At 51.6% G+C, this 26728-nt stretch overlaps 1 protein-coding gene across 1 annotated transcript; it reads right to left on the reverse strand.

The window, feature by feature from the left end:
* Nucleotides 1–231: 231 nt before the first annotated feature.
* On the reverse strand, nucleotides 232–26728 carry ARHGEF40 (Rho guanine nucleotide exchange factor 40). Its single transcript, XM_055436803.2, has 26 exons — nucleotides 26687–26728; nucleotides 22275–22493; nucleotides 21520–21942; nucleotides 18797–18994; nucleotides 16936–18187; nucleotides 16621–16788; nucleotides 16360–16480; nucleotides 15723–15819; nucleotides 15532–15612; nucleotides 15288–15404; nucleotides 10928–11023; nucleotides 10705–10820; nucleotides 10223–10349; nucleotides 8064–8186; nucleotides 7844–7987; nucleotides 6741–7351; nucleotides 6393–6627; nucleotides 5947–6033; nucleotides 4911–5126; nucleotides 4026–4196; nucleotides 3035–3212; nucleotides 2233–2337; nucleotides 1863–2006; nucleotides 1227–1369; nucleotides 783–828; nucleotides 232–662 (listed from the first exon to the last, which is right to left on the reverse strand). The coding sequence occupies exons 1-25, from the start codon at nucleotides 26726–26728 to the stop codon at nucleotides 787–789; spliced, it is 5256 nt and encodes a 1751-aa protein (XP_055292778.2). The 3' UTR covers nucleotides 232–662; nucleotides 783–786.

The following is a 26728-nucleotide window of genomic DNA, read 5'->3' on the forward strand; positions in this document are numbered from 1 at the left end:
TGCAGCCTTGGCTTTATTTTCTGTGTTCTAGTTAACGATCGGGTGAGCGGAAGTGCTCAAGTTAGTGGTATCACTTCAACCCTGAGGTCTGCTCTAGCTGTTCGGAGACAAAGTGTGAGTAAATATATTTAATATAACAATAGTATTATAATAACAGTAATTACATATATAAAGTTTGCAGTTCCCTGCCCCACTCTTCTGTAATGGTTTGCATAGCTCCGTGTCCTATGACCCACCCCCCGCCCCCGCCCCCGCCCCAAGAACGGAGTTGCCAGGAACTGGCAGAGATGAGTCTTCTCAGGAAGAGTCAGGGGGCGGCATGAGGGGAGAACACAGGCTATGGAGGCAGGGCTGACACGGAGCGGTGTCCTGGGAGTATGCACTGGCCCTGGATGGGGAAGGACTGGACAGGGGAAAATTTCCCCACCTCCAGGGTATAAAGGCAAGCAAGTGCGGACACTCTGGTTCTTGCAGGAAGGCACCTGGTTGGGAAGAGCTAGAGACAGTGGTAGCAGGGAAACATACTAGTTCTTTGACCTCCTCTCTGTCCAGGAAGCAGAGGGAAGAACTTCAGTGGTCTTCCAGTCCTCCACTATGTGCCCTCAGCATCCCAGCCCAAAGTGTGTTGACAGGAGGGGCGCTAGCCAAACTCCGGATCTTCTCTGGAAGCCAGGAAAGAAGAGGGAAGATGGGTTGGGAGAGGGAAGAAGCTGACTCCCAAGCAGCTAGGGAAGGGAAGGGAGAAGGATGTTGGAAGTGGTAGCAAGGGGGTACCAACTCACCCAGTCACAGAGGCGTGGTGGGGTCGCTCAGGGCCCGGGTATGACTCTGAAGGAAGAGAAACTACAATGAGTTTAAAGCGTAGGAAATGATCTCTTGTATGGAGAGGTTATATAACCCTTCCTCTCTCCCAAGCTTGTCAGTTAGTTCAGCTTTCCCCCCCTCATCATTCCTGAGTTTTGCTGATTGAATCCAAGTTCAAACCAGTCTGTTAGAATTCTCCCCTTTCTCTCACTGTTGCAGTACACTCCTTACTAAAGATTCTTTTTCACTTCTGACCTTCATCCCTCTCAGCCAGGCCTGGAGGAGAGGAGAAGCGCAGACTGGACAATACATCCATCTAACCTGTAGCCTTGTGGGAGCACAGGCTCACTGGTTCCTCTGCCCCTCATGAGCTGAACATCAGAAGAGCCCACCCCATTCTCAGCACTACTGCAGGGACTTACCTGCCGGGATAGCCCTAAGATCCCTCCACTGGACAGAATGGGAGTGCTGCTCCCAGGGTGTGGGGGTTGCAGGCTGGGGCTGTTTCTCGGTCCTGGGGACACATCTCCAGAAGAGTCAAGTGTTTCTGGGGCTGGAGGGGAAGCTAGGGTGAGAGCAGAGTACAGAACCCCTCTAGATTACCTTAAGCAACCAAGCTGCTCCATCAGGGAAGAAAAAGCTCCATAGCAACAGGAAGCTGTAAGTCACCATAGCAATCCAGTTGCAAGAGAACCCCCCTACCAAGAGGCAGGAAATTGTCAGCGGCATCATTAGAGCAACCAGGGAAGAAGCGACAGGAAACTATAAGGATTGCCGTGGTGAACCAGGAGGGTACAACAGGAAGCTGAAGCAGTTTCCATAGAAACCCAAGGAGAGCTAGAGAGAGAGGTACAGAGGAAGTGCTTCTTAGCAACAGGCTGCTGTAAGCATTACCCTAGCAACCAGATGGAAGGCTCTTTTAGCAATGGGGAAGCTGTACATAGTTGTCATGGCAACTGGGCCACCTGGCTAGAGAAAGGAATTGCTCAGCAGCAAGCAGCCTGAACATCACCATGATGATCCAGCTGTTGGGAGCCACCCCTTGAGAGGTGCCTCACCCAGGGCAATCTGCTTGACGTCCAGATCCCAGGCCTCCTCCTCGACGCGGGCAGGCAGGGAACAGGCTCCCGGGGAGAGACCGGGAAGGGAGGGGCCGGCATGCTCAAAGGATGACACGGCCACCGAGGCCCGGGTGCGGGCGGCTGCAGAGAGTGGGGGAGGTGGAGGGCTGGGGTGCTGGTGTGGGAAAGCCCTCCTGGCTCCCTGAAATGACCCTCATCTCCTAGAGGGCCTCCCAGTCAGTCCCACAGATTCTGAGAAGACATAGCCACTTGTGGCCCTTCCTCTCTTTCCCCCACACTGCTCGCTGTGTGCTCACCCTCACGGTCTTGACTTCTGGGGGCCGCCCCCCAGCAGTCCGGCCCTCACCTCTCCCGGTGAGCAGGGCACTCAGTGTCCGCTCTCCAAGTGCTTTGATGTCCAGGAAGGGCTTATTCCCGATGCCCATGGAGACCATCTGCTGCACTCGGAGCTCTAGGGAACAGAGACCATGTTACCGGCTCTTTGCGCCTTCCCAGCTCGTCGCTCCTCACTCCCATTCCCTTGGCGCCTCTTGCTATTCTCCTGTTGACTGTTACGACATGGATGATGGTGGTCCTTGACGCCCCCCTCAGACATCTGTCTCTTCTACCTGTTGCATCCTGCCCATTTGGCATTCCTGCTTCTCTTCTAATACTCACCTTCTTCCTTTTATCTTGAGAATTAAGAGCAAAATTCCCATTTTTACATACCTTTACAGTTTATCAAGTGTTTCCATATATATCACCTTATTTAATCCTTCCTATTATACCAAGGTGTAGATGTTACTTTCCACTTTTCAGATGAGTGGAGTGAGAATTAAAGAGAATTAAAAATGAAAAACGAAAACTAGCAAAAGACCGCTCAAAACAAAACCAACAAACTAGGTCTGCTAACAGAAATTAAATTCTGGAAGGCAAGGCAGGTGCATTGAACACACTCTGACTCTCTTTTGCCCCCCTTCCTGAAATGTAGTGGCTTCCTCTTCTTTTGGTACACCTTAGATTAATTTCTATGTCAACAATCTCTGTCCTGTCGAACCTTCCCATACATCATCCTCCATCTTATACCCTCTTTTCCCCAGGCCCTCTCCAGCTAACCTCCTGCCAAAACCTTGGTCCCAAGCACACCCTCTCCCGGTTCTGCCCGGTACCCTTGTTGTGGGCTGCCTGTCTCCACAGCAACTGGGCAATAGAACTCGTCCACTTGAGTTTGATCTCTGGTGAGGCCGCCTGCAGGGTGTACGCCTCTCGTGCGCGCCGCCGCCGAAACCACAACTCAAAGCAGAGCCCACTGTCCCCGATGTTTTCAGTGAGCCCCATGTCGGCAGTCTGAGAAAGAGCAGAGGAGTGTGGGTGAAGGTGAAGTGCGTCCTGACTAGATGGCGCCATGTGGAAAAGCACTACACTTCGCTTGGCATCTGGGAGATGCTCAGTAAATGTTTGCTCAACACCTACCCTGTGCCAAATGCTCTACATTTAGCCTTCATAACAACCACGATTTACAGAAGGGGGGGCTGTATAATACCCAAAGCATCTTGTCCAAAGGCTTATCATAGCTTATTAGAGAAAGTCCAAGCCCATGGCTGTGTTATTCCAAACCTAAGCTTTTTTCTCTAAACTGGACTTTGTTGGAACTAGTGTGGGAGGACCAAGTCAGAGAAGCTCTTTGAATCAGGCCACATTGCCTGATCTGGGACTAGGCTGCTGCTGCTGTTTATCTGGGTATCAAGGCTGTTTCCCTAAAGCAAGGCCTCCTCCCTCCCTCCTCTTGGTTTCTTCAGTTCCATAAGTTAAGCTGTGTTTATAGTGTCCTCTCTTCACCCCCCAGGGACCATCCCTAACTCAGAAAGCATGTGTGTTCTTAATGGGAAAGGTCCTCCTCCCTTCTGGTTTGGAATGCCCCATGAGTCTCCTGTGCGAATAAGAACCCCGTGCAGTAGACCAATGACAAGGATGTCTGTCTCCTCGATATCCTAACCTGATGTTTGATTACAGGCCAAAGCCTGTTTGTTCTACATGATACAGATTCTGAACCTGGGTTGGGATTGAGTTTTCCAGAACATTCTGAGTTTTCAAGAAGAGCATGATTTCCTGTCCCGTCCCTGTGGTTTCCCACCACCGCCCTGCCCCCAGGTATTGTACCTTAAAGGCCTGCTTGTAAACAAAGGTCTCGGAGCCCCCCTCAGGGCCCTTGAGCTTGCTGAACAGGAGGAGATGCTCAAAGAGAAAGACTTGGCGAAAGCACTTTTTTCGGCCACAGATGACTGTGAAAGGGTCCCGGTGCAGCAGTTGCCCCTGCTCCTTCAAGTCTATCTGGGGAAAGCAAAAGGAAAAGTCATTGGCCCTGGAGCCCTTTATATGTATTTTATGGAGCGTAAAAATGGGGTTTATAGGGCCAGGGGCCTAAAGCACTGGTTCTCAGGCAGAGTCAGGAAATCAGGAAAGCCCCCGGCCTAGGATCCATCTACTGATCACCATGCACAGCACACCTGGCGTTGGCAGCACAGCCCTGCCTCTGAAGACAGAAGATGGATAACACAGTAGGGTTTAGAGCCTCCAGTGGGTAAGGCTTTGCATGTTGGGGACCAAAGCACCATTTTGCCCCAGGAAGAGAATCAAATCAGCAAAGACCTGAAGGGAAAAGAGGTCTAACCCAATGGAGGTAGGCTTCCAAGCTGTTCTGGAACCTTAGGGCTGGAAAGAGCCTAAGGAGAGGAGAATAGGTATGTGTTGAGTGTTGAGATACAGAATGAACTGCAGGGTAAATGTAGATGAGGATTAGGAAAGGAATAGGAAAGCAGAGGCAGATACAGGGTCATGGGATGTCGGGCAGGACATAGCTTCTTTATTAGTAGTGAGGAAATTGAGGACCAGTGAAGTTCAGTGACTTGACCAAAGCTGTCCATGTTGTTAGAAATGACAGCCTGGGGCCCTCTGACATTGAGTCTAATTCCCTGGTTACCAGCCCACACTGCTCCTGAGGTCACAGGGCAGCCTGGGCTGCTGTGTCTGGAGCCATGCCCTTACCTCACAGCCACGCACCGCCTCTACAGCCAGCAGGTCTCTGCCACGGATCTCTTGTTCCCGGAGCAGCTGCACAGCAGCCCCAAGGGCCTGGCGCTCAGAACTTGGTTCAGGCCCAGCTTCCCTTAGGAGCTCCTCTAAGAGCCGCCCATACCTGGCCAGCTGCTCCAGGGGCTGCTGCAAGGCCCGGGGCAGGTGAGGGCCCCCCTCCAAGGCGCCCTAGTATGGGGAGGAAACAGATAGGAATGAGGGGAGGTGCTAAGACCTTTGGGGAAGATGGGCAGTACTCTGGGTTTTTAGGGGTAGATCAAGCCCAGATGGGCTTCCCAGGTGGTACTAGAACCCACCTGGCAATACAGGAGACTTAAAAGACTCAAGTTTGAGCCCCAGGTCAGGAAGATCCCCTGGAGGAGGGCATGGCAACCAACTCCAGTATTCTTGCCTGGAGATTCTTGTCTATCCCATGGACAGAGGTGCCTGGCAGGCTACGGTCCATAGGGTCACAAAGAGTTGGACATGACTGAAGCAACTTAGCACGCACCCATAAGCCCAGATACACCCAAAGGTAAGGTGAAAAACTTTCCGCAGAAAGAAAGGAGGTGGGAGGCCTGCATGAGACTCAGACATCCTCTATATCTTAAAGGAGAATGGAAGAGGAATACAAATAATCCCTTGTATCCTCCGGCTTTTAACTTTTGAAGTCACTTTCACATCTTTTGATGTGAGGTCTTTTGACCCTCCGAGCAGTCCATTAGTTAGATGAGTGAGTACTGCTCACTTTTACTGGATACAGAAACAGCGGCCTGGAGGAATCAAGACCCTTGCCCAAAGTCCTCAGGAGGACCGGATATGATCCCAGCCTCACCTGGCTCCCAGACCAGTGCGTGCCCCACCCTCAGCAATTCTGGGAGGTTACTGGTAGCTGATGCTCCGCGGCACGTCTAGGAAAGCTTTTTTTTCCCTGAGAGATTTTGAGGTTGGCTGAATTTTACATCTTCCTGGCTTCTGCCCTTCTCATGAGAGTAGGAGAAAAAGTTACCTTGGTTGGGGGGCTGAGGGCGGCCAGACCGGTCTCCAGTTTGTGCTGGTGCTTCACGTACTGGGCATAAAGGCTGAATTGGTCCCCCTGTGCCAGTAGGGAAGCAGTAAGTCATCTCCATGAGGCCCCGCAGACCAGCCTTTCCCTCTCCTCCTCCACATCCTGTGCGGCCGGAAGGAGGGACCGGCCCCCAGGGAGCACTCAGTCTGCCTGGGGGAATGACAGGCTCCGGTGGAGAGAGCAAAGGTCAGGCAGCCCTGATGTTGGGGACACAGAGGCGGAGTAGATCCAGGAGCCCAGCAAACATCACTAGGCCCCAGTATCTGGGACTGCACATTCCGGTGGGGGGAGTGGGGAGGAGAGAGGTACTGAGAAGGAGGGACAGTGGATGGGGCTAAGACATGTGAAGGGAGAAGCCCTGGAAGAAATTTTAGAGGCTGACTCACATGGCGAAGGAAGCAGGCCCCAATGCGCAGGGGGTGGGTGGCGCAGCCCTGAAGTTCCCGCAGAAAGTGTGTCCGGTGGAAACTGCGGAGCCTCTCCCGGGCACTCAGGGCAGCGGCCCAGGTGCCCCGCAATTCTGGGGGCACCTCAGGCCCCGGGGGTGGCACCGGCTCACTCAAGGCAGCCACATATTCTTGCTCACAGGTAATCAGCTCAGACACCAGACGTTGCTGGGTGCTGCAGGTACCACAGGGAGAGACGGGAGGCTGTGGCATGGGAGGCAGTCACCACCCCGACAATGTCACGTTCTTTTACTGCGGGGCAGCTGGGTCTGCTGCTTGGGCTCTCACCTGATGCTCCGCTTGCGCTCCATCCGGGGGGTGCCCACTCCCCAGGGCCCTTCTGGTCCCCCGGCCCGGCCCAGCAGCACGTGTTCCCGGGGTGAGCACGTCCTGTCTACCACTTCCGTACTGGTGACCTCCAGGCCTCGGATCAGCACAGTCCTTGGTGGTCTGCCTTCTGCTTCTGGACCCAGCTCGGCACCCTCCTCCTCATAGTCCTCCCCGCAGGGGGCCAGTGAGCAGTGGGACGGGGCTGCCCGTGGCCCAGGGCTGCTGGGGAGCAGCAGGGAGCTGAGGCTGGGTGAGGGGCTGTGGGGGCCCCGCGGGGCCCCTCTGCTGCTGGCACTGTCTGCCCGTCGTCGCCGGTGGCCCCGGGGACTCGCCTCCTCCCCCAGCTGTTGCTGAATCCTCCTCTCTAGCTCTTGGCAGCGGGCCCGGCAGTGGCCCCATTCTCGCAGGGCCGCCGGGCTGCCCAGGTCCAGGGCCAGGGCCCGCATCTCCTGGAAGGTGCCAGCACTGGGCTCCGGGGCACGCCGCAGGGCCAAGGCTGCCAGCACTGCCTCCCGCCCTGGTCCCGCTCCTGCCAACCTTGCAGAACCTTCGTCCACCCATTCGTGTGCCTGCAAGGCCAAAGGGATGGGGAGTGGGGACAGAAAAGGGTGAGGTCCCAGGCCACTCCCACGAGCTGCCCCATGGCAGCTCCTGTCCTTCTTCACTGATGGCTTCCCAAAGCCCAGCACCAGCACCCGCCCCTCAGAACACCTCCCCTCACTGTCCTGCATCACTGCCTAATGCGTTACTCTGAGCTGGTATGGAGACAGAGGGGCCTAGATGAAGATGGCCAATACACCGAAATTACAAGTGACAGGCTCTGTACTGAGTGCTTGTACATACTGCTTATATAATCCTCACGCAGCCCTTTGAGGTAGGTGCCACGAGGCACACTCAGGTGTAGTCTCCTGTCCCAGGTCATTCATCAGGTGGGTGATAGAGCCAAGAGTCAAAGCCCAGGGGAGGCCTCCTAAGTCCTGGCTTCTAACAGCTCCCTAATCAGCTTCTCCAGGCAGAAGAAAGGTGGCGGTGGGCACCAGAAGAAAAGGCTCGGCACATACCTGCTGGAAGAAGCGCTGTAACCGCAGAGCCCGATGGAGGCCACTCTCCACCTGCTCCAGGTGCTGTTCAAAGACATCCAGAAGCTTCTGGGAGGCAGCGTCCTCTTCCAGGGCCAGGGTCTCCCTTGCCTGAGCCAGGCGCTCCTGGAGAAGCAAGGCTGCTCTGAGGCCTGGCTCTCAGTCCAGCAGTCTCCCCTTCCTCCCTGCTCCCCCTTCTCACCTGAACCTCAGCACTGAAAGCCCGGAATCGTAGCTCTGTCTCCTGCAGGGCAGGTAGGGAGTCCCCAGGCATGGCAAAGCTTGCCAGCTGCTCCTCTCCGGGGCCCGAGAGCCACTGCAGTGCCTGGGGCAGACAGGGTGGGAGAGCAGGGCCATGAGGGAGAATGGGGCAGGCAGGGCGAAGGAAAGCTGAGGTCCAGCTCCTACCTCACCACCCTAACTTGTAGAAGTTGGGGGAAACCACGTCACCTCAGCTGTCAAGTGGAAACAACAGTGAGTGGTGATAATTTCCACAAGGGTCAAGTGAGAAAGTGAGTAGGAGATCCTTGTAAAACACAAGTTGAAGGGGAGGTTGGGCTGTTAGGAGGCACTGAGAGACCTGTGCTAGGGCTCCAGGGCTATGCCTGGAGCTGAAATAGATAAAACTAGTGTGAACTGGAAGCATGAGGGCCAGAAGAAATTTCACATTTACAGAGCCTAGTGACAGGGGGGCAGTAGTTCCAGGGACTGGGCCTGGAGAGACAACTCAGGTTTGTGTGTGTGTGTGTGTAGCTCTGGTTGCCTATTATGGGGCTCTAGGAACTCTCATGTTGGTTCTGGGATGTTTGACCAAAAAGGGATGGTAATTCCTTCCTCTGAAGAAAGGCTGGAAGCTGGGGCAAGACAGCCTGAGGACAAGAAGTCGGAGAATGTTCCCAATAACCTGTGCCAACAATAAACACTTCTGCAGTCCTCTGCTGAAATCATTTGATCATCCTAATGCCCTCGTGAGGTAGGCCTTACTGTCACCCCCATTCTGCAGACGAGGACGTGGGAATTCAGAGATGTTTCAAAGCTTGTCCAACACCTCACTCTTAGCAGAGCACAACTCAGACTGAGTACCTTAGACTCCAAATCCTGTGTGCTAACAGTTTTTAAACAGGAGGAAAACAGCTAATAAGTAAGCAAGCAAACAGTAGGAGAAGTAGGGAGTTAGGATTCATGTGAAGCAGAGTGCCTGGAAGAGGACTCCACCAGACACCCTGGTGGTTCAGACGGTAAAGCGTCTGCCTGCAATGCGGGAGACCTGGGTTTGATCCCTGTGTCAGGAAGATCCCCTGGAGAAGGAAATAGCAACCCACTCCAGTACTCTTGCCTGGAAAATTTCATGGATGGAGAAGTCTGGTAGGTTACAGTCCATGGGATCACAAAGAGTTGGACACAACTGAGCAACTTCACTGGTTCACAGACCTGGATGCTGGAATGTGTGTGTGCTTAGTCACTCAAGAATACTGGAGTGGGTTGCCATGACCTCCTCCAGGAGATCTTTCCAACCCAGGGATTGAACCCAGGCCTCAAACCCAAGTCTCCTGCATTGCAGGCAGATTCTTCACTGTCTGAGCCACCAGGGAAACCCAGATGCTGCAATGGAGGAAGCTAAATATGCAGAAATCTCAGATAGACAGCCCTGCCCCTACCCTCTGTTGTCATTGACCCTGAGATGACCCTTCCCCTGAGGCCACATGCAGTCCATGAGGTGATTACTCAGCACACTTAGGAGTTATGGAGGAGAAATCAGATTTCAAAGCTCCCTTTACCCTACAAGGTAGGGTGGAAAGCAAATCTCTATGGAGCCCTTAACCCCAGGAGAAAAGAATTAAGGTTCAAAAGAGCAAGCCTTATCCCTGAATCTTTCTCATAAAGAGACTTCAGTTTCCAAGGCATTTAGCAGCTTCCATCATCCTCTCCTTCTAAGGTGGAGATAGATGGGACCTTTCCAGGCTCAGGTTTGGGGATGATATTGCCTAAGGGGTGGACTGAGCTGGTGTCAATAGGCATTTGTTATTTCTGAGCTAAGGAGGTAGGCTCTCAGAATCAATAGACTCTTCCTACAGTCCCCAAGGGCACCCGAGCATCTCACAATTTCTAAGGACCCTTGATCAAATATCAACAGTGGGAAGGGGAGATCTGTCTTCTCTTCCTTGCTGGTGCTGAAATGCCATCTCCCTCTTGCTGAATCTCACACTGACCATGATCAACTTCCAAGGAGATGAGGAGGGAGGGAGTGTTGTTCAAGCCGGGTTAGGAGATCACCATCAACTGTAAGTATCAGTGGGAAAAGCGTTGCTGGAGGCCAGGCCCTCAGGTGGAGAGAGGCCTGGGGGAGGGGTGCTGGCTCACCTGCTGCAATTGGTGCAAGCGTTGCCGCTGCTCCTGCTGCTGCACGCGCAGATTGGAGAGGCGCACGAGCTGGTGAATGGCTTCATCGACCTCTTGATACAGTGCAGCTGGACCTGGGCCTTCCAGCCTGCGGAGGAAGAGGGGCAGAATTAATCACTGCCCTTGTCAAGCTCCCCTCCAACCCCACTGCATCCCTGCATTCCAACGTGAGGGGTGACACAGCATCCTTGGTCAGCAGATGGGCCTGTATCTGAATCCTGACTCTTCCATTTACTGACTGACCTTGCCAAGACATTAAGCGTTTCTGATCCTCCAAATCTCCATTCATAATCATGACTAGCACCTGGGGATGTGATGAGGGTTGTAAATGGAGAAGCATGATATCCTGTCCAGATAACACGCTTAGTAAGAATTTTCTGGCAGTTCTCTGCTGTGTCTCCATCGCGCATGCCCACCCGCCCCCATGCACCCATCCCTCGTACTTGCTGCTGTGGGTGGAGCGCAGCTTCATTAGGATGGCTCCTCCGTCCCTCTGCAGCTCCGTCAGCCGGGGATCTGCCAGTACCTTCTGCAGGGGCTCAGGCATTCCTACCACCTCCTGGCGGGCAGGGAGAAATCGACAGGGTTCCACCAGAAGGTCCTCAGCTCAGCTCAGCCCCATCCACACTTCCACCTCATGCCCTTTTGTCCCAACTCATTTCATACCTCTCCCTCTGGCTCTGCTGGTCTCTCTAGTTCCTCAATGGCTTGCCGTATAGAGCCCAGCACACCTCGGCACAGGCGGCACAGCCTTGCCACTTGCTGAAACAAATACAGGGGGATGGAGTCCAGGGACAGAGTCTAGGATAAGGGGCCTAAGCCCGAGGGTGGAGGTGGGGCAACCCTAGAGACTTTTATGAGGCAATGCTGGATTCAGTCAGTAAGTAGGTTGTTGTTTACTAACTATATGATTTTAGGCAGGTCCAGAAAATTCCCTGAAACTCAGTGTTCTCAACTGTAAAGACCTACCAGATTTAAAGGTTTAAAGAGACGACCCTAAATAAGCAGTTAGCATAGCAGACACATTAACATAAGCAGACACATTTTACAGCTTAGTAAACATGAATCTCCTTTCCCTCATCTGCGCTGCCTCTTCACACTATAAAACCCACCTCTCTGCCTATTCAGGTGCACTTCCCCTTTGATCCACAGCTTAGAGACCATGTTACAGACCCCCTTTAATACTCAGCTCAGATCATGTTCAGATCTCTTTTCTTGAAGACAGTATTCAGATTCATAAAATCAGAGATGTCCCAATTGGTGTACTTTGTGGGCAAAAATCTTGAGGCTGGAATGTTGGTGCAGGGAGCAGGGACAGGAAGACACCATCTCCAGAAGTAACTTGTTACAGATCACATGGAACCAGAATCAGCCCCTCTGAGTCAGCTCTTTCTAGAACCTCAGTGACATTCTGCATGCTTCTCCTGTTGTTTCTAATTTATCTTCCACCAAAAATGATATGTTATTTAATGTCATGTTAAAAATCACAAATAGAGAAGATTACAGGCCAATATCACTAATGAACATAGATGCAAAAACACTCAGCACAAAATTAGTAAACCAAATCCAACAATACATTAAAAGGACCATGCATCATGATTAAGTGGGATTTATTCCAGATATGCAAGGATGGTTCTACATCTGCAAATTAATCAATGTGAAACACCACATTAACAAAATGAAGGCTAAATATCATACGATCATCTTGATAGATGTGGAAAAACATTTTCACAAAATTCAGTATCCACTTATGATAAAAAAAACTCTCAATAAAATGGGTAAAGAGGGAAACACCTCAACATCATAAAGGCCACTTTTGACAAACCCACAACTAACATCATACTCAATGATGAAAAGCTAAAAGCATTTCTTCTAAGATGAGGAACAAGATAGGGACATCTATTTACACCAGTTTTATTCAACATAGTTTTGGAAGTCCTAGCCACAGCAATCAGAGAAGAAAAAGAAATAAAAAGGCTTCCAAACTGAAAAGGAAGAAGTAAAATGGTCACTGTTTGCAGATAATATGATACTATACACAGAAAATTCTAGAGAAGCCAACAAAAGACTACTGTAACTCACCAATGGATTCAATAAAATTGCTGGATACTGAATTAACATATAGAAATCAGTTGCATTTTTATACACTAACAATGAACTATTGGAAAGAGAAATGAAGCAAACAATTCCATTTATAATAATATCAAAACAAATAAAATGCCTAGGAATAAACCTAACTAAAGGGGTAAAAGATTTGTACTTGCTATAACACATTGATGAAAGAAACTGAAGATGACACAAACAGATTGAAAGATATACCATGCTCATGGATTGGCGGAATTAATATTGTTAAAATGTCCATACTTCCCAAGACAATCTACAGATTCAAGGCAATCCCTATCAAAATATCAATGGCATTTTTCATAGAACCAGAACAAATAATTCTAAAATTTATATGAAAATACAAAAGACTCTGAATAGCCAAAACAATCTTGAGAAAGAACAAAGTTGCAGGTATCATGCTCCCTGATTTCAAACTGTAACTACAAAGTTACAGTAATCAAAACAGTATGATACTGGCACAGACACCAGTATTCTGATCAGTGGAACAGAATAGAGAACCCAGAAATGAATCTACACACATATGGCCAATTAATCTATGACAAAGGAGGCAAGAAAATACAAAAGAAAAAGACCATCTCTGCAATAAATGGTGTTGGAACTACTGGACAGCTACCTGCAAAAGCATCAAACTGGACTACTCTTTCATACCATGCACAAAGATAAATTCTAAATTGATTAAACACTTGAATGTAAATCCTGAAATAACAAAACTTTTAGAAGAAAATATAAGCAATATGCTTCTTGACATCTTAGTATTATTTTTTTGGATACATCTCTTTAGGGAAGGGAAACAAAAGCAAAAATAAACAAATGGGATTACATCAAACTACATCACCTTTGTGCAGGGAAGGAAGCCATCAACAAAATGAAAAAACTCCCTACTGAAGGGGAGAAGATATTTGCAAACAATATATCCTATAAGGGGTTAATATCCAAAATATATGAAGAACTCATACGACTCAATATCAAAAAAGCAAGCAACCCAATTAAAAAATGAACAGAGGATCTGAATAAACATTTTTCCAAAGAAGACATATAGACATTGTCGCATGGCCAATAGGCACATGAAGCAATGCTCAACATTACTAATAAACAGGAATGTGCAAATCAAAACTGCCATGAGATAGCACCTCACACCTGTCAGAATAAGTATAGGTGAGGATGTGCAGAAAAGGGCACCCTCATGCACTGTTGGTGGGAATGTAAACTGGAGTAGGCACTATGGACAACAGTATGGATATTCCTCAAAATATTAAAAACAGAACTACCATACCATCCAGCAATTCCACTCCTGAGTATTTAATGCAAAGAAAGTGAAAACAGTAATTAGAAAATATATATGCACCTCTATGTTAACAGCAGCATTATTACAATAGCCAAGATATGGAACCAATTTAAGTTCCCATCAGTAGATGAATGGCTAAAGAAGTGGTGTATACACACACACACAAGAATATTACTCAGCCATAAAAAGGATGAAATCGTGCCATTTGTGACAACATGGATGGGCCTAGAGGGTATTATGCTAAGTGAAATAAGTCAGACAGAAAAATACAAGTACTGAACGATTTCACTTATATGTGGAACCTAAAAAACAAAACGAATGCATAAACATAACAAAACAGAAGCAAAGTTATAGATACAGAGAACAAACAGATGGTTGCCGAAAGGGAGGGAGTAGGGAGAGGAGAGAAATAGGTGGGGGAGATTAAGAAGTACAAACTTTCAGTTGCCAAGTAAATCAGTCACAGGTATGAAATGTACAGTGTGGGGAATATAGTCAGTAATTATGTAATATCTTTGTGTGCTGACAGACGTTAATTAGACGTCACAGTGATCATTTTGAAAAGTATGGAGATATTGAGTGTACTCTTGTATACCAGGAACTAAAATAGTGTTGTTGGTCAATTATACTTCAAAAACAAATAAAAAAAAAAAACAAATAAAACAAACTCATAGAAAAAGAGATCAGATTTTTGTTTTTTAAAGGGTATAGATGAGGGGGAGTGGGGATTGGACAAAGACGATCAGGGCTTCCCTGGTAGCTCAGCTGGTAAAGAATCTGCCTGCAAAGGAAGAGACCCTGGTTCAATTCCTGGGTCAGGAAGACCCCCTGGAGAAGGGATAGGCTACCCACTCCAGTATTCTTGGGCTTCCCTGGTGGCTCAGCTGGTAAAGAATCCTCCTGCAATGTGGGAGACCTGGGTTCTATCCCTGGGTTGGGAAGATCACCGGAGAAGGGAAAGGCTACCCTCTCCAGTATTCTGGCCTGGAGAACTCCATGGATTGTATAGTCCATGGGGTTTCAAAGAGTTGGACAACTGAGCAATTTTTACCCACTCACTCAATCAAAAGGTAAAACTTCCAGTTACAAGATGTGATATGTTCTAGGGAAGTGACGTACAAAACAATATAATTAACACTGTTGTATGTTAAATATGGAAGTTGTTAAGAGTAAATCCTAAGAGTTTTCATCACAAGGAAAACAATTTTCCTATTTCTTTAATTTTGTATCTATATGAGATGATGAATATTCACTAGTGTGGTAATCACTTCATGATTGTATGTAAATCACTGTGCTGTACACCTCAAACTTGTTCAGTGCTGTATGTCAACTATATCTCAAAACTAGAAGGAAAAAAAGAATTTATTTAATATACTCTTCCCATCTTCCCAGTAGCCCTGGGAAAACACACAATCTTTTGCTCATAAGTACTTATTGAATTTGCTAATAAACACATGTTGAATTGTGAACCATAGCTACTTATTGAACTAAATGGAAGGGAAACCACTCTTTCCCAGCTCCTTGGTCAAGTCTCAGATTTGCCATTTTCCCCTAGAAACGTCCTCTGCTCGGTCACTCCTGGCTCCCAGTGTCCTGGGTTGGGGAGAGGAAGCTTACCTGGTGTGTCTCTACCCAGTGACTAGGAGAGGGCTCCCTGTGACCTCCCAAGTCCCACTGCAGCTCCTCTGGCTTGGCCACTCTTTTCAGATCACCCTCTGATAGCAACTCAGCACCCTGTAGACACATGAAGACGGGGGTTTGGGGCCTGGCACCTAGGGATTCAGGGATTCACCAGGGGCTCCAACTAGCCTCTTCTCTCTCCATCATTGATAGGAACTAGGTGGGAATGAGGAGCTCAAACCTGAAGTCCATGGAGTTCAGCTGGAGGCTCATCAAGAGTGAGAAGCAAGAGCCGCTGAATGAGGGCAGGGTCTCCCGAGTCCTGAAGGCAGAGAAGAATAACCCTAAACTACAGGCGACTAGGTGGCCTGGAATGACCACTAGGGAAGAGTTAGGGCCCAGAAGAAGTAATCATTTCAAGGGATTTGTTACCTGAAGTTGATTCAGGACAGGAATGAGAGCTGGAGGCAGTGGGGGTGCCTTGCGAAGATCCAGCAGGACAGACAGCCCCAATATCTGTAGATCAGGTCTGTGGGGGCAGAAGAGCCAAGGAGAGAGAGAGTGTGCGTGTACGAGTGTGTGTGTGAGTGTCACTCAGCCTCAGGAGAAGTTAGATCCTAGCAATGGGCAAAGAATCAAACAAAGCCTGGGATGTGTGTCCAAGAGACAGTGATGACTAGCAATTAGGAGTCTACATTCATACAACTAGAGGGTCGGGGGATCAGAGTTTAAAAAGTTAGGAATTCTGTGCTCCAGAAGGATATAAATTCAATGCCAGCACCTAGCCTAATAGGTTCTGGGGCTCAAGAAATAGTTGTTGGATGAGAGAATCAACATTTTTATAATCTAGGTAGCATCTTAGGAGACTGAACGTCAGCAGGGTTGATTTTGAGGACTGATGAAGACATTCTGCAAGTCAGGGGTCAGGAAGTCAGACGTCAATGACTTGAACAATCTGAGGGTTGTAGAAGTAGGTGTCCTAGAGGCCAGTGTCCTGTGGAGAGGAGAGGGCAGGGTCCTGATGACCGAGGAGGTTACTGTGCAGGGTGTCAGCCCGGGCCTCAGTTACCTGAGCAGTGAGTGAAGGTAATGAAGAGCAGTGCTCAGCACGTCTTGGGAGGGTGGGGGCTCCTCGGGAGGGCACGGTGGGGTAATGGTCAGCAGAGCTCGCCCACTCTGGTCCACCCCTCCTGAGGACACAAAATGGCCAGGCTGTCCTGGCTGGGGGCAGGCCTTGGCTACCTCCCGTCTACCCCGCCTCCCTCTGCAGCCCACCCTGGAGGCTTTTCCTGCCTCAACCCCTTCCCTTCAGCCACTACTGCCCACTGACCAGTCAGGACGAGGAATCCAGATGCCATTAAGTCCCAAGCTACACCAGGGTCATCAGAGATGGAGACTGGGGGGCATTCTTCCGGAATGCTCTCCCCCTGCACTTCTTGTACAGTCTCTGGGGGTGGTTTTAGGGGGTCGGAGAGGAGCCCTTCTGGATCACTGGGCGCTGCAGACACAGGGCAGAGCTATGGGCCCGAAGTGAGGACAGGGCTGGCTGTTCCGCTCCCAGCCTCACCTCTGTTTTTCCTCCATCCCCCTTCCCTAGGCCCCACCCAGCCCAGCCCTTGCCCTGTTGGCCTCAATGTTGTCTCACCTGCCATGCACGCCAGGCTTAGCCCCTCCTGTTCTCTTTCTCTGGCCCTTTCTTCTACAGGCCCGCAGACTTCTTGGGACCGAGGCTGGTTTTCGTCTGCTGGTTTGAGCTCCTCTCTTGGCTCACATTCTGGCTTCCCCGAGCCTTCATGTTCCTCCTTAACGGGGCTACATCCTGGAAGCTCATGTTCGTTGGGTGGGGGCAGGCTGACAAGGGCTTCCTGGTGGCTGGTCTCTTCCTTGTCCCCAGGGCTCAGCGGGGCACTCTCCCCTCCTCGGTTAAGAGCCCCTCTGCCTGCAGCTCGCTTCTTTCTCCTGTTTCCTTTGCCTGTTCTCCGAGGGGTACCAGGCAGCCCTTCAGCCCCCTGGCCTGGTCCTGCTCCAACCTCCCCTGGTCTCAGAGGGCAAGACTCGGAGGCTTCTCCCAGTCCCTCTGCCGGGGGCTCGGATACCTCCAGGGCTGCTGCCTCTGGGAGAGCCTCAACCTCAGCTCCCGGGGGAGACCCAGGGGAGGCTCCAGTGCTGCTCCCCTCACCAGGTGGCCGGGCTCCATCCTGGTCCCGAGGTCCCAGACCCTTCTGGTGCATCCACGCCCGGTGTCTCCGATGCCGGCCCTTCCCTCCAGCACCCTTGCGTGTGGGTACTGTCCGGGTCCGGGAGAGGCCGGAGGAGCCTTCAGCATCCATGGGGCTCCCCCTCACAGGCAGTGTCACCTCCAGCAGCTCCACATACTCGCCCTCAGGTCCTTCAGCGGGGGCATTGTGCCCATCCCCAGGACTCCGGGTGCCCAAGGCTTCCTCAGGGAGTGGAGGGCTGGGGAGCCCCGGGGGCCCAGAGGGCAGTTCTGGGGGTAGTGTGCTTGGCCGATGTCCAACCATGAGGCCTCCTTTGTGCACAAATCGAGGGCAGATGAGCTCGGCCCAGGGCAGTCGCTGAATCCCAGAGGGCGCAGACAGAAGGCAGGTGCTGAGGCGACCTGTTGGCCTGTCCTTATTGACGCCTTGTAGCCACTCAGGTGTGAACAGGTATGCACAAGCCTCATTAGGCACAGGCAGCTCCTGCACTCGCCCACCCCCTGGGGCCAGGCACTTGAGTGCCAGGCGGGGTGCTTGGGCTGCTGAGGGTATCACTTGCAGGTAGAAGTCTCCCGGGCGCAGCAGCTGCCAGGGGAGGGCGGCCAGCTGCACCACTACCTGCTCGTGCAGGCAGAGGGGCCAGCCCTCGTGGAAGAAGAGGAAACCGCTGTACTGGGCCTGGGGAGATAGGGGGCAGGCTGTGCTCAGGCCTCTGCTGATGAAGCCAGCAGGAGGGGCTAGTTAGAATGGGACTAGCCTAGGCAGGAGTGGCCTTATGCCTGGTGGGTTATGACTCCAGGGGTGCAAAAGGAGATATCTTGCCGTGTGCATGTGACAGAGGAAAGGATTGGGACTGATCGGTTTTCTGGAAGCTTCTCTAGGAAGCTGGTTCTACAAGTAGGAGGGGAAGAACTGAGTCATTATAAAGATGTGGTCAGCAGATGCCATTGTTTTGGAGGAGTTGGAGACTCTTAGGAGGTCTTCAGAGCTGTATAAGTGACTTTGTTGAGTCATTCTTGGGGGAGTCAGTATCTTGAAAAAATTGATATGAGGAGGGAAATGTTTGGAATTTGGTCTGGAGGGTCAGCATCTTTGGGAGTTGATGTTTCTCAGGGCTCAATATTTGGGAAGATGAGTGTCTATGTGTTAGTATCAGAGTGGTAAGTGTCTCTGGGGGCATCAGTGTTGGCGAGGCAGTGTCTTCGGGTCGGGGGAAATTAGTCTGACTGGTGTCTGGGGTGAGGCAGTGGATCTTAGGGGAGACAGAACAGGAACGTGTTCACTTACACAGGCTTCCTGCTGGATCTTGGCAAGCAGGTGCTTGGCAGGCACCAGGAAGTCCAGTGTGTATCTCAGCGCATCCTCCCGATAAGTCCTCTCCACCACCTGGAACACTTGGCCCAACAGCGTGGGGGCTGTTGCCTCGAAAGGCGGGTAAAGGGCCGCTAGAGTACTCTGCACACAGTCCTCCACTGGCTCAGGCTCCTGGGAGAGAGAAGATCAAACAGTGTGTCCCTAGAGCTCACCCAAGCATGGATCCTTAAAGGTTGGTGTTGTCCCCCAGGGGCCCCATCATGTGCAAAGTGTGTGTAGAGAGAAGGCAGTCAGGAAATGCTGGCTGAATGAGATGGGAGTGGGGCTGGGCCAATCAGAGTGCACTCTGAGACCTTGGTTTTGGAGATCTGGGGAGACTTTTCTGTGAATGTCTTATCAGGGCTGAACCTGGTTCTTGCACATTGGGATAATTGCGTAGGCCCTCTTCCTCAAGAAGCGATGGGCCCCTGGGCTATCAGGGAAGTCACAGGGGGCTGAGAGTTCTGCAGGGTGAAGCCTTTTGACACAGCCATTCTACTAGTCCCTCCTCACAGGGCCTGCCAACCAAAGACCCCCTTCTTAAGTAGAGGTGCCACCACCCATGAGCAATCGCAGGCTAATGGTCACTGGGTGGGAAGAAGAAGGACTGAACGGCTCTCTGTCTTGAGTCTTTCTAGCACCCCTCATCCTCTCCAGTGGCTCTGAAGGAATCACCCGTTCCCGGAGTATGCTGGATTAGGTTACAAAGACTTGGGTGGGGACAGCTGAAAGAGGGAAAAGTCACAAAAGGAACATGTAGGGAAGGGAGGAGGAGGCCTTGCTGGTATATATTGGAGCTGAAATATTTTCTGATTTCTGTGAGGCCTGTCTGACAACCTCCATCCTGGGCCACTCTCTCAAAAGTTCTCAGCCCTGTTTCCTCCAGACTCACCTCCCTAAGTGAATCAGTTGGATATCTTTCTCCATCTCAGAACCTAAACACCACCCCTCAGGCTATTCCTTTACAAACTTACTTCTCTTTCAAGGTGGCTTTGAAATTCCTTTTATCAGATTTCTTTGCTGTAACTGGGCAAGGGTGATGCTCGAATTGAAGTGTTTACTTAGTTCTCTACTCCGCACTGCCCTCCCCGCCCCCTACTCCGCCGGCTCTGCCCTGAGGATAAAACTGCATATTTTACTTTGAGTCCTTCCAGCCTGAGTGTTACCAGCCTGTCCCGACAGTCAGAGAAGCGAGGCAGCCACTCCAGAGACCGTCAGTCAGTGCGTCAGCACCGAGACCCGGCCCCAAGGTGTGTGGGCGAGCAGACAGACCCCCCAGTGTTCCGGGGACCCGGCCAGCTCCGGGAGCGTGGGTGGGGGAGGGTGCGGATGGGCGGGGTGAGGCAGAGTGGGCTGTCCCCTCGGAGGCCGGGAAGGGGGAGCTAGAGCTGGAGCAGCGAGGCAGCTGCAACCCATTAGGGGCGGTGAGCTCATGGCTGAGTGAGAGTCTCAGCCACAGGAAACGGCAGCGGCAGGAGGGGAGGAGGGGTCTGGGGTGGGAAAGGGCGGGCAGGAGCTCAGCGACCCGGCCTCCAGCCGGCCCGGACCAAGGAGGAGAGCAGAGAGACTGAGTCAGCTCTCCCTGGCCCAGTTCCTCTTTCTTCTTGTTCCAGTCTCCCTGCCAGGGGCTGCCCTTCCTTCTGTAGAGGGAGCAACCCCGGTGGTGCTCCTACCCCTCCTCCACTCCCTGCTGGGAGCGCCCCCTGGCAGGGCCTCTCCCCCTCCTCCACTCCGTGCTGTGAGCGCCCCCATGGCCGTGCCCCCCCATCCCTCCGCAGTGGGCGCTCTCCCTGGAGGTGCCCACACCTGCAATGGCTCTTTAGAGAGTACTTTTGGAGTGAAAGTTCACAGGACCATGTCCACTGCTATAGGCACGGCCGTCCCCTAGCAGCGCCCTTCTGCTTCCTGTGCCCTCGAGTTGCTGCTGCCAGGGTCCCCAGCCCGCTGCAGCGGGAATGCTCCGAGACAGTGCTTCGCTTCCCTGCAGCGGGACCTCCGGGGCACTCCTCCCCCCATCGCATCTCGGGGCGACTCTGGCATCGTTACGCCCCCTGGCACTGTGGGCCCCCTCCCCACTCTGTCCACTACTCTGAGGCAGCATCTCTTTCTCCGCGGGAATTTCCCTTTTTGACGAGGTCCCTGGCCCCAGCCCAGCCGCAGCTGTGGCCGGTCCCCCAGGGCCGGATGGGTGGGCCCGGGGTGGGGCCCGGGATGGAAAATGGTGGTTCCAGGCAGGTCATTTCTCATGACCCGAGGCCGGGTCCCCCTCCAGGGCCGCTGCAGCACGAACCCGCAGGGGTCTCCCGCGGGTAAGGAGTTTGGACCGGGAGGGGGAGGAAAGATCCTGCAAAGGAAAGCACAAGTCAGGACAGAGGAGGGCGAGGGGAGGTATGTGGATTAGGGGGCGAGACCTAAGGCAGGTTGGGGGAGGGCGCGCAGAAGAGGGGAAGAAAGGCGTGAGGGCAATACCCAGTGGGGTCAGAGTCAGTGGGGCAGACAGGCAGATCAAAGAAAAGAAGCGGGGGATGGGAGGAAGCAGAGTCCCAAGAGCGCTCAAGAGTTCCAAGCTGGGGCAGGAGGCACCCAGCTGGGGGCTGACGATCCGCAGAGGACGGCGCGAAAGCGGAGGGGACAGCGGGTGGCGACGCGGGACTCACCATGGCTCGGCTCGCGGCCGCGTCCGACGCTCGGGCCGGCGGGCGGGGCCGGGCGCGCCGCCGCCTCCCTCCCGCCGCTCGCGTCTCGCCGGCTCTGGCGAGGGGACAGCTCCGGCCGCGGCGGCGGCTCGGCCCGCTCGGGCGCCCAGGCCGCGGGGCCCCGGCAGGGAGGGTCGAGACGGCCGCCCCTCCTCGCCCCGCCCTGCAGGGCCCGCCTCCGCCTCCGCGTCCGAGCCCCTGCCGGGACGCCCGCTCCCGCGCCGGGCCTCTGGCCTCTCCCCCCGACGCCCGCAGCCGATCTGCCCGGCTCTCCCGCAACCCTCGTCCTCCCCCGCCCCGCCCTCCAGCGGGTCTCCCAGACCCTGACCCTCGGAAGCCCGTCCCGCCGAAGATGCCCCTCTTTTCCCGCCTCCGCCTAGCTCCCTAGGCCATCAGTTTAGTCTCCGCAAGGGACTGTCCAGAGACTGGGGCGTGCGTGAATTCCCTGGGGTCCGCAGCCGAGGAATGGAGTCATTTGATGGCCGGAAGCTTCCTGAGTCTAACTCGCCTGGGAACCTCTTCTCCCCTCGGTTGCCAGACTTTGGCAGCATTGGCAGCACCTGGAGCTCAGAACACAGTCCCCACCCCCCCACCCCGCCAACACACACACAGCCCCTGCTAGCTTCCCTCGGAGCTGGGGGCAAGAAAATCGGGGGATTCCTTCCACTCTCCAGGGGCTTGCCTGCCATCCTTCTTCCCCTCCCATCTCCTCCGGCCTCGAGCCTTCGGGCTCCGACAATGGGCTCCTCTGTGCGGCCTGGGGAGGGCGGGGGTGTGGGGGAATTAGGGAGCGGGAAGGCTTGGGGAGGGGGATTGGACGTCGAGGCTGAATGCACGCAGAGTCCCGGGATCAGGATCCTCCTGCCGAGGCGGACGTTTTCTGACTTCTTTCCTCGCTGCCCCTTCCCCTGTGAATCCCTCATCCACTCCCTTGGCTAGCGGAGGGAAGGCACCAGACCCCGTTCAGCAGCCCCACCTCCGGATTCCAGACCCTTCCTTCTTTGGGGGTGGCGAAAGAGAGTCTCCTGGGGCCCCTAGAGCTCTTGGTGGCGGGGATGGCAATCTGACGCAGTAGACAAAGAGGGTAGGCTAGTTAAGAAAGTTCTAGTCTCACCCATCCTCCACCTCGTCTGGATGGCAAATGAAGCCCTGGCGAGGGTCTCCCAGGAGGGCCAGAGGAGGCTTAGGCATAGCAAGGAGATGCTTTGCCCCTCCTCTGAGCAGGCTCCCCTGGAAGCCGTGCCAGGGGTGGGCAGGGGCACTTCTAAAGAGTGGGCATTTGACAAGATAGGAGAGCCAAATAGACCCCAGAGACGGACGTGAATGCAGGTACCACTGCGACTGGGGAGGGGGTGACGTTTGGAAAACGTCCTGAGGGCAGTCTCTGGAACGGAGGCAGGCTGAAGGGTGGGGATGGAGGGGGCGTCGCCTAGGTGATGGGCTCTTCTCTCACCTCCTCTGAATGCTAATCTCCGCCCTTTTCTCCGCCGGGTCTGGAAAAGAGGAGAGAAAATATTCATTCTTTTGGAGGCAAGAAGATCCCTCTGCTCCATAGCGTAAAAAAAAAAAAAAAAAACGAGGGCAGCAAACCTCAGTGCCCATCTTTCCAGAACAGTCAGAGGCAGGGAGCTGGAACTCTTGTCCATCAATGGGTTATGAGCTCTCTAGACATCCAGCCTCCCCAGGCCTCCTTATAATTAGTACTGAGAACTCGGAGAGTGAGATTTTGCTACCCCCTGGTGTCCATTCTGTAAATGCGACCCAGGGGCTAGTTACAGAGGCCAGAATTTAGGAGACTTTCTTAGGGGGTTTTTTATGAACCTTATTACTTGTTTCAAACCTGGCTCACCCATTCCCAGTGTTGACAGAGTCTGAACTATTCCTCATTAGATCTTAATATTCTTTATACTCAGACAAATTGTTTGGGGAACAGTTGGTAGAATCCGAGTTTCCCACAAAGCTGGCTCTTATAGTCTGTGAGCTCCTGGGGAAAAAAAAAGAGTGGATATTTTTTCCCCCATGGGAAAAAGGGAGTTATTGAAAGTTTTTCAGCCTACAGGTGAGGGGGTTGGATGCAGGCTCTGAAATCAAGTTATTCCTTTTCAGGAGTTTTAATCTGTGCTAAGTTAGAAAGGTTTATTTAAGTAAATAGACAGATACGCATATACTGGTTAAATGCCACTTTCTCCAAGGATGCAGGCTCTTACCTAATACTGTGCATCTGCGCGATAGTGTGTGTGTTGATGTGAACGTTTTGGGGAGAAAGATTAAAGTAGAAAGATTAGAAAGTAGAAAGAAGTAGAAAGATTAAAATGGAGGAAATAGAGACTGGTAATAGACCAGACTTAGAAACTCTCCAGCATTCACTAAAAGTTCTCACTATATTTCACCAATTTCAGATTCTTTGGAGTGTAACAAACTCGCATTTTACAGATGAAATTCTGGCTTATTTGAAATTAAAAAACAAGCTGTAAGCTATACAGTAAGTGGAGAAGCCAGAATTTGAACCCCAGCAGCCTGATAACAGAGGCTTCATTCTCAACCACTGTCATAGGGTTTCATCCAAGCTGTCAAGCAAGAGTCCATATAGGAAGTGCTTTGAACACTACATCACCTTTTCCACCACCTAACCATCATGTTAGGTTAGGACAGGGAAGCGTGGCGTGCTGCCATCCATGGGGTTGCAGAGTCAGACACTACTGAGCAACTGAACTGAACTGAACCATTATGTTAAAAAGGGTTAACTTTGGGACTTCCCTGGTGGTCCAGTGGTTAAGACTCCACGCTTCCAACGAAGAGGATCACTGGATCTAGTTCCCTGATCAGGGAAATAGATCCCATGTGCTGCAACTAAGACCTGGTACAGACAGATACATTTTTTAAAAAGGATATTAAAGTGTTAACTTTATTTTTGTAGTAACCAGTGCTGGAAAGAGTTTCTAAAAGTGATAAATATATCACTGTGGTCAGGCATTGAAACCATTTCCCCCACTAGTCTTGTTCTAGAATAAATAATAGTTAAAATAATTGCCAGGAAATTTCCAGTATGGTTCTTTTGGGAAGTACTGTTATCCAAACATGAGAGACAGTGAAAGAAACATTTGTGTCTGTAATGTTTATTACTTGGCTTGTGTGCACCGAGAGATGTAATGGCCATTCTACATAGGGTTGGGACTTAAGGCTGCTCAGTTTTTGTCCACTTGGAGACTAGAAGGGAGGAAGGCTCTGTTTGAGCTGCATGCCTCAAGGTAAGGGGGAATTAGTGAAGGGCCACAGAGGGGAATTTGGGGGACAAGAAGGGACAGACTTGAGAGAACATATTCTTGTTACTCGTGCTTTCCAAGGAAACTGGAGGCCAAACCTTAAGTATTTCAGGATAAGAAATCTGTGTATTATATATATGCTGATTCTATTTTTTGTTTAATTTCCCCTTAGGATTGGTTTTATTTTATTGGTAATATTCCTTTAAACATTTATAGCTTGTCTGCTTTGAACTGCTGCTGCTGCTAAGTCACTTCAGTCGTGTTTGACTCTGTGTGACCCCATAGACGGCAGCCCACCAGGCTCCCCTGTCCCTGGGATTCTCCAGGCAAGAACACTGGAGCGGGCTGCCATTTCCTTCTCCAATGCGTGAAAGTGAAAAGAGAAAGAGAAGTCGCTCAGTCATGTCAGACTCGTAGCGACCCCGCGGACTGCAGCCTACCAGGCTCCTCTGTCCATGGGATTTTCTAGGCAAGAGTGCTGGAGTGGCTTGCCATTGCCTTCTCCTTGCTTTGAACTAGGAGGCACCAAAGCCCACACCACCACCATCTTGCCTGTACTAATGCATTCATTTCCATACAGGTCTACCTGCTCCACTCTCGCCACCTAAAAAGCTGTTCTCTGCACCCTCACCAGACTGATCTTCTAAAAACCCTGATCGTTATCCATTCATCTGTCATTGGACATCTAGGTTACTTTCCATGTCCTGGCTATGGTAAATAATGCTGCAATGAACATTGGGGCACATGTGTCTTTTTAAATTGTGGTTTTCTCAGGGTATATGGATAAAGAAGCTTCCCTGATGGCTCAGTTGGTAAAGAATCCACTTGCAATGCAGGAGAGACTGCCTGCAATTCAGGAGACCTGGGTTTGATCCCTGGGTCAGGAAGATCCCCTGGAGAAGGAAATGACAACCCACTCCAGTATTCTTGCCTGGGAAATCCTATGGACAGAGGTGATTGGAAGGCTACAGTCTGTAGGGTCACAAGAACTGGACACGACTTAGCGACTAAACTGCCACCACCATGGATCAAAGAAGTTGTGGTACACATATATAGTGGAATACTACACATATATAATGGAATACTACTAAGTCATGGGGCTTCCCTGGTGGCTCAGAGGTTAAAGCGTCTGCCTCCAATGCGGGAGACCCGGGTTCGATCCCTGGGTCGGGAAGATCCCCTGGAGAAGGAAACGGTAACCCACTCCAGTATTCTTGCCTGGAGAATCCCATGGACGGAGAAGCCTGGTAGGCTACAGTCCACGGGGTCGCATAGAGTCGGACACAACTGAGCGACGAAACGGAACGGAACGGACTAAGTCATAAAAGAACAAATCTGAGTCAGTTGTAGTGAGGTGGATGAACCTAGAACCTGTTATACAGAGTGAAGTATGTCAGAAAGAGAAAAACACATATTGTATATTAATGCATATATATGGAATCTAGAAAAATAATACTGATGAGCCTGTTTGTGTGGATGAAATGGGGATGCCCATGTAGAGACTGGACTTGTGGACACAGCTGGGGAAGGACGAACTGAGAAAGTAGCCCTGACGGATATACATTGTCATGTGTAAAATAGACAGTGGGAAGCTGATGTATAACACAAGGAGCCCAGCCTGGTGCTCTGTAGCGACCTAGAGAGGTGGGAAGGGAGGATGGAGGGAGAGAGGCTCAAGAAGGAGGGGGTATACATATATAGTTATGGCTGATCCTCACTGATGTACAGCAGAAATCAACAGAGCATTGTAAAGCAATTATCTTTCCATTAAAAAAAATACTCCAATCAGATCCCATCTGCCTCTTCTAACGGCCTCCCCTTTGTATCATGACTGCTTTTCTCCTCTCCCCAGCCTCATCTCTTACCGCTCCACTGATGTGGGATGACACTAGTGAGCCTCCAGTCAT

The sequence above is a fragment of the Moschus berezovskii genome, chromosome 9, assembly GCF_049115385.1.
Source record: "Moschus berezovskii isolate FMDL1 chromosome 9, NW_MosBer_1.0, whole genome shotgun sequence".
Lineage (NCBI taxonomy): Eukaryota > Metazoa > Chordata > Mammalia > Artiodactyla > Moschidae > Moschus > Moschus berezovskii.

Coding starts and splice junctions, on each gene's coding strand:
- ARHGEF40 (XM_055436803.2), bottom strand. CDS start 26,728: ATGACTGGAGGCTCACTAGTGTCATCCCACATCAGTGGAGCG. Junction 15,613..15,722: donor CTGTCCTGAATCAACTTCAG/GTAACAAATCCC, acceptor CTCTGCCTTCAG/GACTCGGGAGACCCTGCCCT. Junction 3,213..4,025: donor TTTACAAGCAGGCCTTTAAG/GTACAATACCTG, acceptor GCTCTTTCTCAG/ACTGCCGACATGGGGCTCAC.